This window comes from Mobula hypostoma, chromosome 5, assembly GCF_963921235.1.
Source record: "Mobula hypostoma chromosome 5, sMobHyp1.1, whole genome shotgun sequence".
NCBI classification, from domain to species: domain Eukaryota; kingdom Metazoa; phylum Chordata; class Chondrichthyes; order Myliobatiformes; family Myliobatidae; genus Mobula; species Mobula hypostoma.
In genome coordinates this window covers 88,007,422-88,024,540 of record NC_086101.1, presented here as the reverse complement: position 1 = coordinate 88,024,540, position 17,119 = coordinate 88,007,422, and the positions used below count along the sequence as shown (strand labels likewise).

General features: G+C 39.1%; 1 protein-coding gene across 3 annotated transcripts in view; it reads right to left on the bottom strand.

Moving 5' to 3' along the window:
- LOC134346855 (low-density lipoprotein receptor-related protein 1-like) overlaps positions 1-17,119 on the bottom strand; it is a 2,119,020-nt gene that overhangs the window by 34,040 nt on the left and 2,067,861 nt on the right. For all 3 annotated transcript variants that reach the window (XM_063048628.1, XM_063048629.1, XM_063048630.1), the window contains 2 exons: positions 7,680-7,844; positions 5,390-5,551 (listed from right to left, as the gene is read on the bottom strand). In XM_063048628.1, the coding sequence (XP_062904698.1) occupies positions 5,390-5,551; positions 7,680-7,844 (327 nt within the window). The remainder of the gene's footprint in view (positions 1-5,389; positions 5,552-7,679; positions 7,845-17,119) is intronic.

Sequence of the window (17,119 nt, the reverse complement as noted above, 5' to 3'; positions counted from 1 at the left end):
AAGGGAGGGCAGGGGTGATGATGATGAGAGGAGATGGCATCCCTCAGTGAAGGATTGTTAAGGGTCTTGGACTCACTACCTGAAAGGGCAGTGGAATCAGAAACCCTGACCACATTTTATTAAGTGCTGAATGTGTACTTGAAAAGCAAAGCTAAAGATCAAGGGTTGGGAAGTGGATTCGATTGCACAGTTCTTTGTTTATTGGCACAGAGGTAAATGACCAATTGGCGAGCTGCTATTAGTGGCTGAGGCCCCTGTAGAGGAGATAGGCTTGAGTAAGTAAGTCAAGAACAAAATGAACATTTGAGTTAACTCAATACAGCTACCGTAGAACATTTTTTTAAAACAAAATTTAGTTGAATCCTCACCATATTTTAATGAAACTATACTTTTAAACAGTGTCAGGCCTAATGTAGTTTGGAAGGAGAGAGTTGTTTCCAATCTCAAGTCCCAATCAAAACTTGGTGACCCTGTCCAGAAACATCAGCCACTGGCTGACTACAGCGCTTGCTTATAAACAGAAATGTCTCAGGTTATTTTATATAAGAATACCCAGTGACCAGATGCTGAATGTGCAGGAGCAGGCCAGAGTGAAAAAATGAAGTCAAGGAAAAGAGTGAGGTCTAAAATAACAATATCAATATCCATCAGAAGGCACGGGAATGAGTTTGTGTTGGAGTAACATAGAATGACTGGAGATAGGAAATGGTGTGACCATGATGTTGAAACTTTTAGATGACATATAAAAATTCATAACATCTGTGCATTTTGGTGAGGCTTGGAATCACAGGGCTATAGTACTCTCAAAGTGGGGGCAACATTATCAAGCCTGAGCTCTAGTTAATGACAGAGTCACAAGGTGGAGTTCAAATTTCCATGTCAAGAGTGATTACTGAAGAGCAAAGTTTCAGTTTGCATATCCAAACTGGAAAATGTTATGGAAATTCTGCAACCTTCTGTTGGCCAGTTTTTTAAATATGGCAATGACAACTGTGGGTAATGAAGAAGCAGTCCTGCCCACTGCAATTGCAGATATGAAAGCAGAGGAAATTCTTGTGGAAGATGTAGCTGAAGAATACTACCTAAATACAGGATGACTTAGTGGTGGACAAAGGTGGCAGGCTGACATTCATAATAAATCAACTTCAGGAACAAAAGAAGATAAGATATCGTAGGCAATACAATGCAGTAGTGGAAGCCAGCTAATAGTTGGGCACAATTAGAGAAACGTAAGGGTTGAAGATAATGATATCTGTAGATGACAATGATTAAAAAAAGAAGTATGGTCGGATCAAGTTGAAGTTTTGGAATAATTTGATTTTTACTTCAATTGAAATAATAGATGATTAAGTAAGCAAATGTTAAAGTTCTTGAGGAAAGTTTATTGGCAGCAGGGATATAGTCATATAAAATCTGCACAGGGAAGAGTGAGCTTTTGTTAGGAAATGGAGAATTGAAAATGTAATGAGCAAAGTCACTTCTTAGTTATTAAGTTATCCATAATTTCTTGTTATATGATAATGAAGTGGTTGGGACAACATTTAATCACAAAGTTTAAATCTGTGGATACACTCCAAATTAAATAATGTGTCTACATTCACATTACCAAGGCTTTGGAGATTTAGTTCTGATGGATGGATAAATAAAATCATAGAATAATAGAAAAGTACAGCACAGAAACAGGTCATTTACCACAACTTGCCCATGCCAAACCATTTAAACTGCCTAATCCTGACGACCTGCACAAGGACCACAGCCCTCCATATCTTGCCATCAATGTACCTATCCAAACTTTCTATAAACAGTGAAATTGAGCTCGCATGCACCACTTCCGCTGGCAGTTCATTCCACACTTTCACCACCCTCTGAGTGAAGAAGTTTCCCCTCATGTTCCCATAAACTTTTCAACTTTCATGCATAACCCATAACCTCTAGTTATAGAACATAGAACATTAACTAGTACAGCACAGTACAGGCCCTCCGGCCCACAATGTTGTGCCGACCCTTAAACCCTACCTCCCATATAACCCCCCAACCTTAAATTCCTCCATATACCTGTCTAGTAGTCTCTTAAACTTCACTAGTGTATCTGCCTCCACCACTGACTCAGGCAGTGCATTCCACGCGCCAACCACTCTCTGAGTAAAAAATATCCTCTAATATCCCACTTGAACTTCCCACCCCTTACCTTAAAGCCATGTCCTCTTGCACTGAGCAGTGGTGCCCTGGGGAAGAGGCACTGGTTGTCCACTCTATCTATTCCTCTTAATATCTTGTATACCTCTATCATGTCTCCTCTCATCCTCCTTCTCTCCAAAGAGTAAAGCCCTAGCTCCATTAATCTCTGATCATAATGCATACTCTCTAAACCAGGCAGCATCCAGGTAAATCTCCTCTATACCCTTTCCGATGCTTCCACATCGTTCCTATAGTGAGGCGACCAGAACTGGACACAGTACTCCAAGTGTGGCCTAACCAGAGTTTTATAGAGCTGCATCATTACATCACGACTCTTAAACTCTATCCCTCGACTTATGAAGGCTAATACCCCATAAGCTTTCTTAACTACCCTATCTACCTGTGAGGCAACTTTCAGGGATCTGTGGACATGTACCCCCAGATCCCTCTGCTCCTCCACACTACCAAGTATCCTACCATTTACTTTGTACTCTGCCTTGGAGTTTGTCCTTCCAAAGTGTACCACCTCACACTTCTCTGGTTTGAACTCCATCTGCCACTTCTCAGCCCACTTCTGCATCCTATCAATGTCTCTCTGCAATCTTCGACAATCCTCTACGCTATCCACAACACCACCAACCTTTGTGTTGTTTGCAAACTTGCCAACCCACCCTTCTACCTCCACATCCAGGTCATTAATAAAAATCACGAAAAGTAGAGATCCCAGAACCGATCCTTGTGGGACACCACTAGTCACAACCCTCCAATCGGAATGTACTCCCTCCACCACAGCCCTTTGCTTTCCGCAGGCAAGCCAATTCTGACTCCACCTGGCCAAACTTCCCTGGATTCTATGCCTTCTGATTTTCTGAATAAGCCTACCGTGTGGAACCTTGTCAAATGCCTTACTAAAATCGATGTAGATCACATCCACTGCACTACCTTCTTCTATATGCCTGGTCATCTCTTCAAAGAACTCTATCAGGCTTGTTAGACACGATCTGCTCTTCACAAAGCCATGCTGACTGTCCCTGATCAGACCATGTTTCTCTAAATGCCCATAGATCCTATTTCTAAGAATCTTTTCCAACAGCTTTCCCACCACAGACGTAAGGCTCACTGGTCTATAATTACCCAGACTATCCTTACTAGCTTTTTTGAACAAGGGGATAATATTTGCCTTCCTCCAATCCTCCGGTACCATTCCCGTGGACAACGAGGACATAAAGATCCTAGCCAGAGGCTCAGCAATCTCTTCCCCCGCCTTGTGGAGCAGCCTGGGGAATATTCCATCAGGCCCCGGGGACTTATCCATCCTAATGTATTTTAACAACTCCAATACCTCTTCTCCCTTAATATCAACATGCTCCAGAACATCAACCTCACTCATATTGTCCTCATTGTCATCAAGTTCCCTCTCATTGGTCAATACCGAAGAGAAGTATTCATTGAGGGCTTTGCTCACTTCCACAGCCTCCAGGCACATCTTCCCTCCTTTATCTCTAATCGGTCCTACCTTCACTCCTGTCATCCTTTTGTTCTTCACCTAATTGAAGAATGCCTTGGGGTTTTCCTTTACCCTACTCACCAAGGCCTTCTCATGCCCCCTTCTTCTTATAGTCCCACCTCATGTCAGTGGAAAAAGCCTGTTTACCTTTACCCTATCTATACCCCTCATAATTTTGTATACCTCTATCAAATGTCCCCTCAATCTTCTATGTTCCAAAAAATTAAGTCCTAACCTATTCACTCTTGCTTTATAACTCAGGAAATCCAGTCCTGGCAATATCCTTGTAAACTTTCTCTGTACTCTTTCAACCTTATTTATATCCTTCCTGTAGGTAGGTTGCACACAATATTCCAAATTAGGCCTTATCATTGTCTTCACCATAACATCCCATCTCCTGTATTCAATACTTTGATTTATGAAGGTCAGATTTATGTAATGTGAAATTATATCTGTTTTCCACTTTTCTAGATATTAATGAGCTCCCATAATATTATTAAATTCAAAAGTCTGATGTGTGTACTTAAGTTTGTTCCCATGAAAGGCAGAAATGGTTTCCTCTCTCTCTACTTTATTATCAGTGTTATGTGCTTTTGGTGGCTTTCACTGATACTGTGGAGTGATGCATTGAGTCATTTTTTGTGTATTCTCCAACTGATGGACAGCACTGACTCATGGAACCTCAGAAATAATCTGTTTTTTCATGTCTTCAACTGACCGAAAAAACACTTGCTTGGCGTACAGTACTTTACTTATCTTTTCAGTCTTTCAGGTGATAACTGCAACTTTGCTACTTTAATTATGTGAACTGTTTGATTGACCTTAATCTGTAAGTTCCCTTTGCAATATTTTGTCTGGCCCTTTAAATATTTTTTTCCTGCTTTATAGAATTTCTGCCAAAGCATTAACCTATTCCTCTTCAAGATTCAAGGTTGCTTAATGTCATTTCCAGCACACAACTCTAAACGAGAACAAAATAACTGTTACTCCAGATCCGATGCAGCACAAAAAAAACACAATAAGATAAGCAACACAATTATAAAAAAAACACAACTGATATCAATATATAAGATATCTTGTATACATAAATAAATTGTATGTTCATAAAGTGATGCTAAGCCCAGGAGTGTCTGTACATAAGATGACAGATGATAAAGGATAAAGTACTGGTGTGGGGCATGAGATGTTGCGGGTTAGTAGTGGAGGTGTCTTCAAATACCTACTAAGAATTAATAAGAATTCCAACATATTTTAATTTGTTTCAAGGTTTTTTTGCATTATTAACTTAGACAATTGAATTTTAAATAGTTTTCTTTTAGTTTTGTGCAAACATTTTAATCCCCTTATGCCAACTTTGATGGAAGTTATTTGAACATGAAAAAGACAAATTAGTTGTCCAGTAGTACTTTATATCCCTTCACACAACCTTAACCTAGAAGTCATTTTGCCTGCTAATTGTAAATGGCCACAATTAGCAGAATGTGCTCAATGTTTGCCTTAATCATTACATTTCAGCAGTTTTCTTTCTTTGCTCACAATTCAAGCTTATGTTGTATTTAACTTTCCAGTGGTATAGTATATTCTTAATTTCTCCTCTTCTCCAGCTATTCAGTTGTGCTTGTAAATTTTCACTCCATTTCCTCTATTAGAGACAATGCAAGCTTCCCCACCCCCCACAATGAAGACCACAGTCATTGAACTCACTGTATTGACACCTGTCTCCTGTAAAATCTGACGGACAGTAACAAAAAGGTTGATTTCCTGCATTGACGTCACAAATCCCTTCATTGAGGCAGAAACTGTCACAAACTCTTTGCCTACAGGTTGGGCCAGTAAATCCTATTGGACAGCGGCAGGCTGGTTTTCCTGAACAGATTGAAAAGACATACATGAAAAATGGAAATACTTTAATAGCTGTACAATCACTAAGTGGTTGTATTGGGAGCAAACTAACAAAAACTTATGCTTAAACAATTTAGCAGACAGCTGAATTAATACTGACACCCCTAAACATTACAATTTTTTTTTGCTAAATGTTACTTGATTGATATTTAATCCTTCAAGATATAGGCTGCTTGATCTTAACCCCTTTTATATACCTTGAGAGGTATGCTGGTAATTTGTGTCTGAGAATTCTAAACGCATCACCTAACCACATATAATGAAGAAAACATCATCTTCAACTTGAAATTTCACAATTATTTTAAGCATTTGCAAAAACATTATCCAAATATAGAGGTAAGAAATGTGGATAGATTTCAGGAGCCAATTTCTTGTACTGCAAAAATAAATTTCCATTATCTGTCAGTATGGTCCATTAGGTATATTAGAGAGAAATATTTAGATTATTGGTAACATGTTGAAGTTTCTATTTAAGAAAATGCATAATGAAATGGTAGCACTAGCGGTGCTTAAAATACAATTCAGCAATAACATGCAGATTGACTCCCTGGTTAGCACAGCATGTCAGCTTGTCTTCAGTTTTTTTTACTGACATTAGGATTCCTTACCATTACTTGAAGGAAGCAAAGAATTTTAGCTGTAACAGTAAATTTGCACCATTCACAAATGGCTCTTCTGTCATGATTTTATTGATGACTCAAATGGGACATTAAAGTAGACACATTAGAACTGCATGTCTGTGAAGGGCAATAACATCTGAGGGACAAAGCAGCAGCAATGGGCTGGATGTGAAACATCTATCACACATAATGAAATTTATTCATTAACATTTAGCAGTTAGAGGGCTGAATTTGTAAACATGACTTTACATTGCATGACATTTCTGAAATACCACAGATGTTTTACAAGAGACAGCACAAATCTGCTGGGAGACAGGAGTGGAAGATCAAGTTTCTGGGTATTATCTGCTAATAATTCTTTCTAGAACTTAAAAAATATTACAGGAAGGTGTGTTCCTATAAAAAGACAAATTAATATAATTTAGAAATAATCTGTACTATTACCTGCACTTTTCCTTGCATATTTAACAGTTGCGTCAAGATTAAAAGAAATGACACTCAGATTGTTGTCAGCCACGGTTCATAGATATTGTTCATTGCAAATCTCAAACATAAAATGCCAATGTGTAAAATAAAAGAAATATTGTAAGTAATCTAGGTTTGTTCATATATCCCTGCTAGAAATTAAGATCTGTAACACTTCTTTTTTTCCAATTGCTTCTTTGGATAAATGACAATTATGATCATTTCCAGGTCAAATCATGCCACTCTGAAAATTTGACTAGTATCTTCCATCAGCCCTTTGCCCTTACTATATAACTTTGGTCCCTCTCCCTCTCATGGTCAACCTCCCGAGTTCTGCAATTGGGCCAGGGCCCAATGCTCTGATTGATCCTGTGACTGAACCCTTGACCAATGAATTGAGCCAGGTCCCTATCTTCCAAACTTGAGGACCCCTTGATCATAGCCCCAGATTCAGCTCTCCCACTGCTTACTTTCTCCCATTCTAATTCACTTGAACCGACCTTGGTTCTAGACATTGTTTTAGACTTGGTTCCTCACATGTTCTGTAGGTCAAAGGTACAATGTCTCTTCAACACCACTAAGGCCTGTGATTTGGCTCTGCAGTGAAGCATTCGGATGTTTTAGCCCAAAACGTCAACTGTACTTTTTTCCAGAGATGCTGCCTGACCTGCTGAGTTCCTCCAGCATTTTGTGTGTGTTTTTAGGATGTTGGGCAAATTTTAGCTTCATTTATTTAATTCTCATCAGAGTAAATCTTATTATTCTTTTCTATAGATGCTGCCTGGCCTCCTGAGTTCCTCCAGCATTTTTGTGTGTTGCTTGGATTTCCAGCATTTGCAGATTTTCTCGTTTCAGATTAAATCTGTTCTTTTGGTCACATACAGCTACTGGTATTGACACAATGCAAAGATCTTTTTTTTTTGCACAGAACTATAGTCATATTTACATCACAATCAAGTGTATTCCATGAAGTCAGACTAAACATCCACTGTGATTAGCTACAATACCTAATGTAGAAGCTGAGCAGATTCCTCCATTTTGACAATAGTCTCTGCACTGGTCAGTTTCACATTCCTGTCCTGCGTATTGAGGTTTGCATTTGCACTTTGGCTGGTCTCGTTCATTCACAAAACAAGTTCCACCATTTAAGCATACTAGGTCACAGGTACTTCCTGTAATAAGAACAGGAACATTTACCAACATGTCAGTTCAAATGTTGAGACTGGTGATACTGAAATATGAATTTTACTGTCAGAGAAATTTAAATATTCTCTGAGAAAGTTCAAAGATCTTTGTTTGAATATGGAAAGAAAAAATTACATTTTCTGTTGATTTTTTTTTCATCCCTTAGGAATGTACAGAAGTGTTTAACGTTTTGAAATGTTGATTTTTCAGGAAATATTGAAAGAGTGGCAGCAACTTAGGCCACAATAAAAAAAAAGTACAAATGGAAATGAGATAATGACTAGCCTTTCTGTTTTAGGAATGTTGATTGATGGATGGATGTTGGTCTGGATACCATGGATAACTTCCCTGCTTGAGTTCAAGGTGGAGCCTACCGGGCTTTTTCTTTACATCAGCATATGAAGTTTTGCTTTTACATGTTATTCAAAAAGTCAGCAAGTCACGGCATATCAGCCTTAGAAAATGTCAGGATCTCAGGATTAGGAAAATAAAAACTTTTATTCTTCTGACTCATAGGTAGCAGAACAGATATTAATGAAGAATAATGGATTCAGGAGTGCCCTTAAACAAATCACTGAAGATTCTGCAGGAATCCCATGGAGATTTCTACTTCAAATAGCATGGCCAATAAGTGGACTAATACAAGCTTCATTTTCTCAAGGTTATGGATAACTGGATTACAAAATCTTGCAGTATCAGTATTTGCTTTTAAAGACCCTTAATATATTTGGTAGAAACTTTTAGTTCTTGTGGAGGTTTTATTTAGAATATTTCTCATATGATGAATATCTCCATAAGATTAATCAATCAGGTAATTCCAAAATGAGTCGCAAAAATGTGTAATTATTTGTTCAGCTAGGTAATGAGCATTTTATAGTTGAATCACTGTTATTACCTGCACAAGAGTAAAATGTACAGCGATGTTACTCGGACATTATCGTTATATATCCATGGAAATATAATTTTTACTTCCATTTGTGTGTCAGGTATGGAATAACACATAGGTTAGAGTATGTCAAAAGACAGAGGCACATCATGCAGTTGAAATGACAATAAATCAAAAATATGAGGCTGAAGTGGTTTATCAATGTCATTTCACCCAAATGGGTCACATTTGTCCTTGGAGAACACACTACACAATGTTATTTAGACTATTACCAACTGCTTGTTGTCACAGAGATTGTGGTAGTCAGCAAACTCTGATACAAAATGATTTTGCCTAGACCTAATTATATTATAATGCAAGTTATTACAGCTGCTGGAAATATGAAATAAAATACTGGAAAAACTGTGCATTAGTGTGGAGAGGAAAGTTAACATCCCAAGTGAATGGCTTGCCGATAATTTTCAGTCTGAAGCTTTAACTCAATTCCGAGGACACTGTCAAACCTGCTGAAATTTCTAGGACTTTGTGTTTTTTTCATTGCATCTTTCCCAGAAACTGTCTGGAGTTAAATAATGGTTAAGAGTGTGTTATGTTCTTTCAAGGAGCAGCCCCAGCATGATATGCTACCATAGACTTCTTCTGTGCTGTATAAATTTATGACTATAAAAACAAATTAACACCAAAACTCTAAGTTCCTTCTAAAATGTAATCTCACCCATGCATTAATGATTGAAACATTATTTTTGAAATATTTGTCACAAACATTGAGAATATAGGAACAATTCTGTATCTTGTTGCAGACTCTGTGATCAATGTGCCTGCGAGAGATCAGACCAAATGCACAGACCAAAGGCTCTGTATCACTGTTTTTGTGCTGACAGAAGATGTTCTCTCAGCAAACCTTGTTTCCTACAGCTATAGTGCATTGACAGCTGGTGAAGAGGGATTTAATTTTCTAAATTGTTTTTCCCCTGGTACTTTCCATGTTATGTGGGTGAGAGAAAGCAAAGGGTGACTTTAACTTTTGTTCAATTTTCTTTCTGCTTATGAGAAATAGGGTCTTTTCCCAGGACAGCAGCTTCCAGGTCAGGAATTCAGAACCCCTTGTTAATCCATTGAACAACTGAGTAAAGCAGACTAAACAAGTTCTAATATGTCCCACAGAGGAAGAAGTTCTCAAATGGCAGGAGTAGGCAACCGTGGCTGACAAAGAAAGTTAAAACTGTGTAAAAGCCAAGGAAAGGGCATATAAAGTAGCAAAAGTGAGTGGGAATTTGGATGATTGGGAAGCTCTTAAAATCCAACAAAAGGCAACTAAAAAAGCTATAAGAAGGGAAAAAGAGAAATATGAAGGCAGACTAGCTGATAATATAAAGCAGGATACCAAAGGTTTTTTCTCAGTTATATAAAGAGTAAAAAGGAGGTTAGAGTTGATATTAGACCACTAGAAAATAATGCCGGTGAGGTAGTAATGGGGAACAAAGAAATGACAGATGAATTTATGGGCCTCATCAGGGATCCCCACCACCCAGGACACTTCTTCTTCTTGCTGCTGCCATCTGGAGGAAGGTTTAGGAACCTGAGAACTGGCACCACCACGTTCAGGAATAGTTATTACCCCTCAAATACCAGGCTTTTGAACCGGAGGGGATAACTTCATTCAACTTCACTTGTCCCATCACTGAACAGTTCTCACACTCTATGGTCTCACCTTCAAGAACTTTTTTGTCTCATGTTCTAGATATTTATTGCTTATTTATTTATTTATTATTTGTTACTTCTTTATTATTTTGTATTTGCGCAGTTTGTTGTCTTTTGCACATTGGTTATTTGTCTGCCCTGTTGGTTGCGGTCTTTCATTGATTCTATTATGGTTCTTGGATTTACTGAGTATGCCCGCATGAAAACGTACCTCAGGGTTGTATATGGTGGCATATATGTACTTTGATAATAAATTTATTTGAAACTTGGATAAGAAGTGCATGGAGAGATAGAGAGGCATCATGGTGGTTATAGAAGAGAAGGCCTGAAAGGGCTAGTTTCTGTTCTGTAGACCTCTGCAATTAGCATGCCTGATATAAGAAAAATTTCCTACTCATATTTTATCCTTCTGGGTGCTTCCCTGGAAACAGATTACATACATTTTACAATGAAGACATTGGAGCATACCTCACGAACACTTTAATCAAAACTTTTGTTGTTCCACATTGTTTATCCAACATCCTTTAATGGATGAGCAGAAATTATCTTTGTCAAAATATTATACAGGCAGAAGCCATAGTATTCTATCTATATCACTTGTTATCAACACCTTCGTTTTGACAACTGTTTGAGGCTGAAACACCATCATTCATGAACTTGAACCTGAGCTGAGCTTGTGTTAACCATGTATCCATACCATCCTATAATCTTCTGAGATCTGTCCAAGTCTCCAAATTCGGCCTCTTGTCCATCTACAATTTCAAAACTTCTTTCAATTTTCCTCACATTTTTTGTTGCAGCTCTTGTCAAATTTTGTTTGCTGAAGCTTCAATGAAATAATTCAACTTGTTTTAATATGTTACTAACTAGCTGTTGTGCTAGAATTCTCAAATTCGTCCCAACAATACTTGAAGGAAATGATACAGAACAGAACATCAACTGGATGATTAGATGCAAACATAAGAAAATAATTTAAATAGATTTGGCATGTTACCAAAGACACTCGCAAATTTTTACAGATGTACCATGGAGAGCATTCTAATTGGCTGCATCACTGTCCGGAGGCACTACGCAGGATTGAAATATGCTGCAGAAAGTTGTAAATTCAGTCAGCTCCAACATGGGCACTAGCCTCCCCTGCATCCAGGACATTTTTGAGGATTAATGCCTCAAAAAGGCAGCATCTATCATTAAGGACACCCATCACCCAACATATGCCCTCTTCTTATTGCTGCCATCAGGGAGGAGGTACAGGAACCTAAAAGCACACATTTAATGATTCAGAAATAACTTCTTCCCTCTACCATTAGAGTTCTGAAAGGATATTGAACCCATGTACACTACCTCATTACTTTGTTTTTTTTTCTCTTTATAGCTTACTGTGCCATGGGAAGAACACATGGAGGAGGCCTACCGACGGAAAAGAGCCAAGTATGAAGATCTAAAGAACAACTGCCAAAGAAGAGGCTGAAGGGCAAAGTGTTGGCCCATTGGGGTCGGGTGTCGTGGCTTTGCAGGCCAGTCGCTCTGCAAAGTATACACTGCACTTGGAATCATGGGAGAGAGAAGAAGGAGAGCCATTTCTACCACCACAGATGCAGCAGAGAAAGCGACAAGATGGCTCTGGATAAAGAGGGCAGATCTGTGGGTTGCTGCTAGGGCACAGGCCGGTGTCTGATCAACCCTGGTTGGGTCGCCTGAGCGAGGGTATATGATGTTGAAAGAACCGAAACACCTGACAAACCCAGGTAACATCACTGACGATGTGCCCCAGCTTAGCATCATACAGATGTTTCTGTAAGAATATACACACTGCAATTCACAGTTTTTATTATGTATTGCAATGGATTGCTAATGCATAGCAACAAATTTCTCAACATATGCCAGTGATATTAAACCTGATTTTTTACTTTTGAACTGAACACTTCAAAAGTCAATTATAAATTTTAAAAAATGGAACAACCATTGGCAAATGTAATTCTGAATTGCTTGATGAAGCACAGCATGATGGAAGCAACAGAAGGAAATGATCATATTGGCCAAATTTTTTTTTAAATAACAGAAATGGAAATAGGAGAATTATGTTCACAACTGGCAACTTTATTATGAATCATGTTTAGATTGTATTTGAGAGTAATGACTTAATTTTAACACTGTCCATCTGAGGAAAGCCAGGCTATATTATAGGTAGAGTAAGGGGCATTAGGAGGAAGGCAGATAAGCATTTGTGCCATTATAATTAACTGAGTGAATTACCACTCCTTTCTTCTCTAGATTTTATACTAAATAATTGTGGTTTGGTCTTTACTAAAAAGGCTAAAATAGACTAGAATTAATATGTCATAAAACATAACCTGATGATTCAAGATGTGCAATTGCTTTCCAAATATCACAGTGAACAGAACTTCTAAATGAAGAACCTTCTCCTCTTCCCTCTTCAACAAATGGATTTGCTTTGCTATGACTTTCTTCATTCTCCCTCAATTGATGATGAAGAAGGGGAATGGTTAACAATGGACCCCATTTTTTGTCATGCACAGCCCACGCCCCACTCACTTCAAGGAAGGCAAAAAGAAGGCATGATTTACCTTTAGAAGTTAACGTGCAAACCTAATAGCTCTGAATTGACCACATCACTCTGGATAGACCATTGGTACTGTGGTGAGTTATCAGACATGCGCATGTAACGCTCTGGTTAAGATTTTTAATGCTATGCTGTAGGTATTTCATTTTAGAAGTTCTGTAAGAGCTGTCTGTTCTGCTTTCAGCTTGTGTGGGTTTGAGCTGAGATAAGAGGCTTGTTGTTCAAATTAGGAAGTTGGTGTCAGCCAATCAGGATGGTAGAATTGGGAGAAGATTCTAGAGAACACTGGGCAGAAAGGTCTTGTTGGCGGGAGCTGGGAGAAGACAGGAGGGAAGATGGTGGATGGAGGATGGAGGATGTTGTCCCTGTTGCACAAGGTGCTATTTGCAGATGAATGGCTTCGAGGAGGAAGGACCAACATTCCCGTGGGAGAGCATGTTTGTCCAAGATGGATTTTGAGCGACCTTTGGAAGGTGGTGTGTGCTTTTACATAGACCAAGGGTCCAGCGTGTGAGTTACAGACAAGTTCAAGATTTGAGCACCATGTGACATGTGTCCCTGTAAGTATAACGAGCCCTTTTTGCTTTTCTCATTCTTTCTTTTTATAATTGTCTGCTTAAGTTAACATTCTTAAATATACTTATAGTATATTAGTACGAACTGCTATTTCTTGATGACGGCAATTGCGAGGGACAGCAACTGACACAGCATTCATACAAACCGAGGTTAGGGTGGGCAAGACATCCAAGCCTCATGGATTTGGCGGGACAAAGTCATATATAGTCTGGGCGTATGAAGCTTGAGAAGGGTGGGTTTCTTGCCACGGACTCCAGTGGCTGTTAGCAAGGGACTAAGGAGCCACATCTCCAAGACGCCTAGCAAAAGGGGGTTTCACACAATTAACTTTCCTTCAGGTAACTTACTAACCTGCAATTAAATTATTATCCAGTTAAATGCAAAAGTTTGCATAGAGGCTGGACCCACCACTGCAGCTACACTCACTGTATAAGTGGGATTGCCAAGAACTAATATGACAAGCTATTGTCAAGTCAGCACTGCATACCAATGCCATATTCTGTGAGCCATACTAAGGAAGTGTGCATGCTCTTTCCTAATCCTTATCATCCATAGAGCCTAAAGTATTCAAAGCAAGATTAAAATATTCCAAACTCAATGTTATGACAGATTTCAGTGACACAGATATTAAGACATACGATCTAGGGAAAATCAGGGAACAATCAAAATTTGTGGCACGGTAGGAGGACAAATAACACATTACCCCAGAGATTTTAATCACAAAATCCCATCTCAGGTGTGGAAGTTTACTGATTTAAGAAAAATAAAAGCTTGAAAGCCAATCAATATTAAAAGGTAATTGTATGCACGTTTGAACTATTCTACTTAGATTGAAGAGAGCTGAACACAGTGATGTCTGCTGTTTATCCTGCCTGTCTTTATGTTGTCACATTAATTAAATTACTTATATTGTTTTGGATAAACACCTATCATTACTTATGTCATTCTTGATCAATCAAGACTCAAAGGAGATACTTCAGGTCTTGTGATTTGTGAATAATCTGAAATCATAATGATTAAACACACATTTCACCTTGAGGATTCATTAGCTATGTATTTGCAATGTACTAATAGTTTTCTATAAATTTAATTATTAAAATGTTAGTCAACTGATATAATATTATGTTTTAAATTATTATCTGCATGGTGTATTTTTAGCTCTCATCTTATCTAATTTCATATTCTTGATAAAATTATATGTATCAATCAATCAATCACAAATAGACATAATTCATAATATCTTTCTTTCTCCTTAGATAAACTGCTCACATGAAGTTGGGTGGACAAATTTTATTTCTTGCCTTTACAACAAGGTTAACAAAACTGCATGAATAATGATTGTATAAGGCACTGGTATTTGAATATCATAAACGTGGGAAAATCTGTAAATCCTGGAAATCCAAAGCAACATACACAAAATGCTGGAGGAACTCAGCAAGCCAGACAGCATCTATGGAAATGAGTAAACAGGCAATACTTTAGGCCGAGACCTTTCATCAGTTCTGGAAAGGAAGGGGAGAAGTCAGAATAAGAAGGTGGAGGGATGGGAGGAAGAAGTACAAGATGGCAGGCGATAGGTGAAACTGGGAGAGGGGGAGGGGTGAAGTAAAGAGCTGGGAAGTTGATTGGTGAAAGAACTAAAAGGCTGGAGGAGGGGAATCTGATAGGAGAGAACAGAAAACTATAGAAGAAAGGGAAGGGGAGGAGCACTAGAGGGAAGTGATGGACAGGTAAGGTGATAACGTGAGAGAGGGAAATAGGAATGGGGAATGGTGAAGGCAAGGAGGAGCTGGGTAATTACCAGAAGTTTGAGAAATCGATGTTCATACCATCAGATGGAGACTACTCAGGTGGAATATAAAGTGCTGCTCTTCCAACCTGAATGTGACCTCATTGTGCCAGCAGAGTAGGCCATGGACTGAGATGCTGGACTATCCTGATGAAGAGTCTCAACCTGAAAAGTCGACTGTTTACTCTTTTCATGATGTTGCCTGGCCTGCTGAGTTCCTTCAGCATTTTGTATGTGTTGCTCTGGTAGTTCAGTCTTGTTTTTAGAAACATTTAGAACCTCTAATTGTATTTTCTCAGGAATGACTCAAAGGTTCCTTAAGGTTGTTATATCAGTGAGTGGTAATGAGGATAAGCTCCCACTAACTATTAAATTCTCCCAATGGTGTGCACCTCAAATAGCTTCTGAGAGCCAAGTCAAGCTTTTGGCTTTTACGTGTGGCTTTGGGCAGGTTACAGGTGCTTTACAACCAATCACTTCAGACAGATGGGTCTCAACAGGCATGGCTGGCAGCTCAACTAGGAGAAGGAAAACGGCAATTTCAAACCTCTGCTGACTTGCAGCCAGCTATACACACTCATGGGGAAGGCTTCAGGAATAAACCCTGAGCGGAAATCAGGAGCTGGAGTCCCTAAGGCAGTCCTACTGTAGGGTAATATAATGGGAAACATATATATAATTCACATCCACCAACATTGAGCTGGGGTTCATTTTAAGAGGCAGGTTTGACGTGATGATGTAATGACATTAAGTTTTTTACCGCACTTTATGTTCTGTGTTTGATTGACAAATAAGGAGTTGTAGTTTTCCTTAAACATAAAATGCCTCGGCCATTTCATTTACAAAAACAGACATTAGTGGCCCCAATGCTCTAGGACAATTCCAGAGTTATTCAATATGTTGGCCGATATGATCGCTTTGAAACTACTGAAGCTTTGGGAGCAAACCACCGTCACTTGGTTTGCGCAAGCCAAGGCCAAATTCCCACTGTAAGAAATCTCTGCAGACAACACTAGATACTACAACGTAGTTCCATGGCAGCAAGACTAATGAGTCTGCTTGAACACCTGCCTGAATGCTGAAAACTCACCTATTACAGACTTCAGGAGTATTGTAGTCTGAGCATGCCAACTGTTGCTCTCTTTGTCTGACTCAGGGATGCTAGGTCTTCAAAGCTAATGGACCACATGCTGTCTCTCCTGGGATATCATCATCCTTATTTTATTTTCAAATAACTCTTTATGTAGTAAATGCCTGAGTAAGTTCGCATAGCCTCACTAATGCACCCGCAAATCACCATAGGGACCTAAAATGGCAGATAGTTTACACTCAGCCAGGCAGAGGTGCACAATTTCTCAAGTGAGTGTGCTGCCAGCATCATCCATTGATGAGAAGGCAAAGAGCGATGAAACCTCATTGGAGCCGCCAGTGGCAGCAAGATCCCAACTTACGAGACATGATGGGTGACACCCTGCTTCAGTGGGTGACATTACACATAGGAATTCATCCTTGCTGAAGTGGCTAGACCTCTGCTTGCTGCAGATTTCCTGTGTGCCCAAGGACTGTAGGTTGATTTTAAGAATTGCTGGCTTGTTGATGTCAAGGACTTTGGGTTGTTACCGTGCTCCCCTCCAGTAAATTCCCCACAACGACTCTGTCAAGTGCATGCACCATTGCACATGAGCTTACTCGCCTGCAGGGTGAATTCCCAAACCTCACCAAGTCC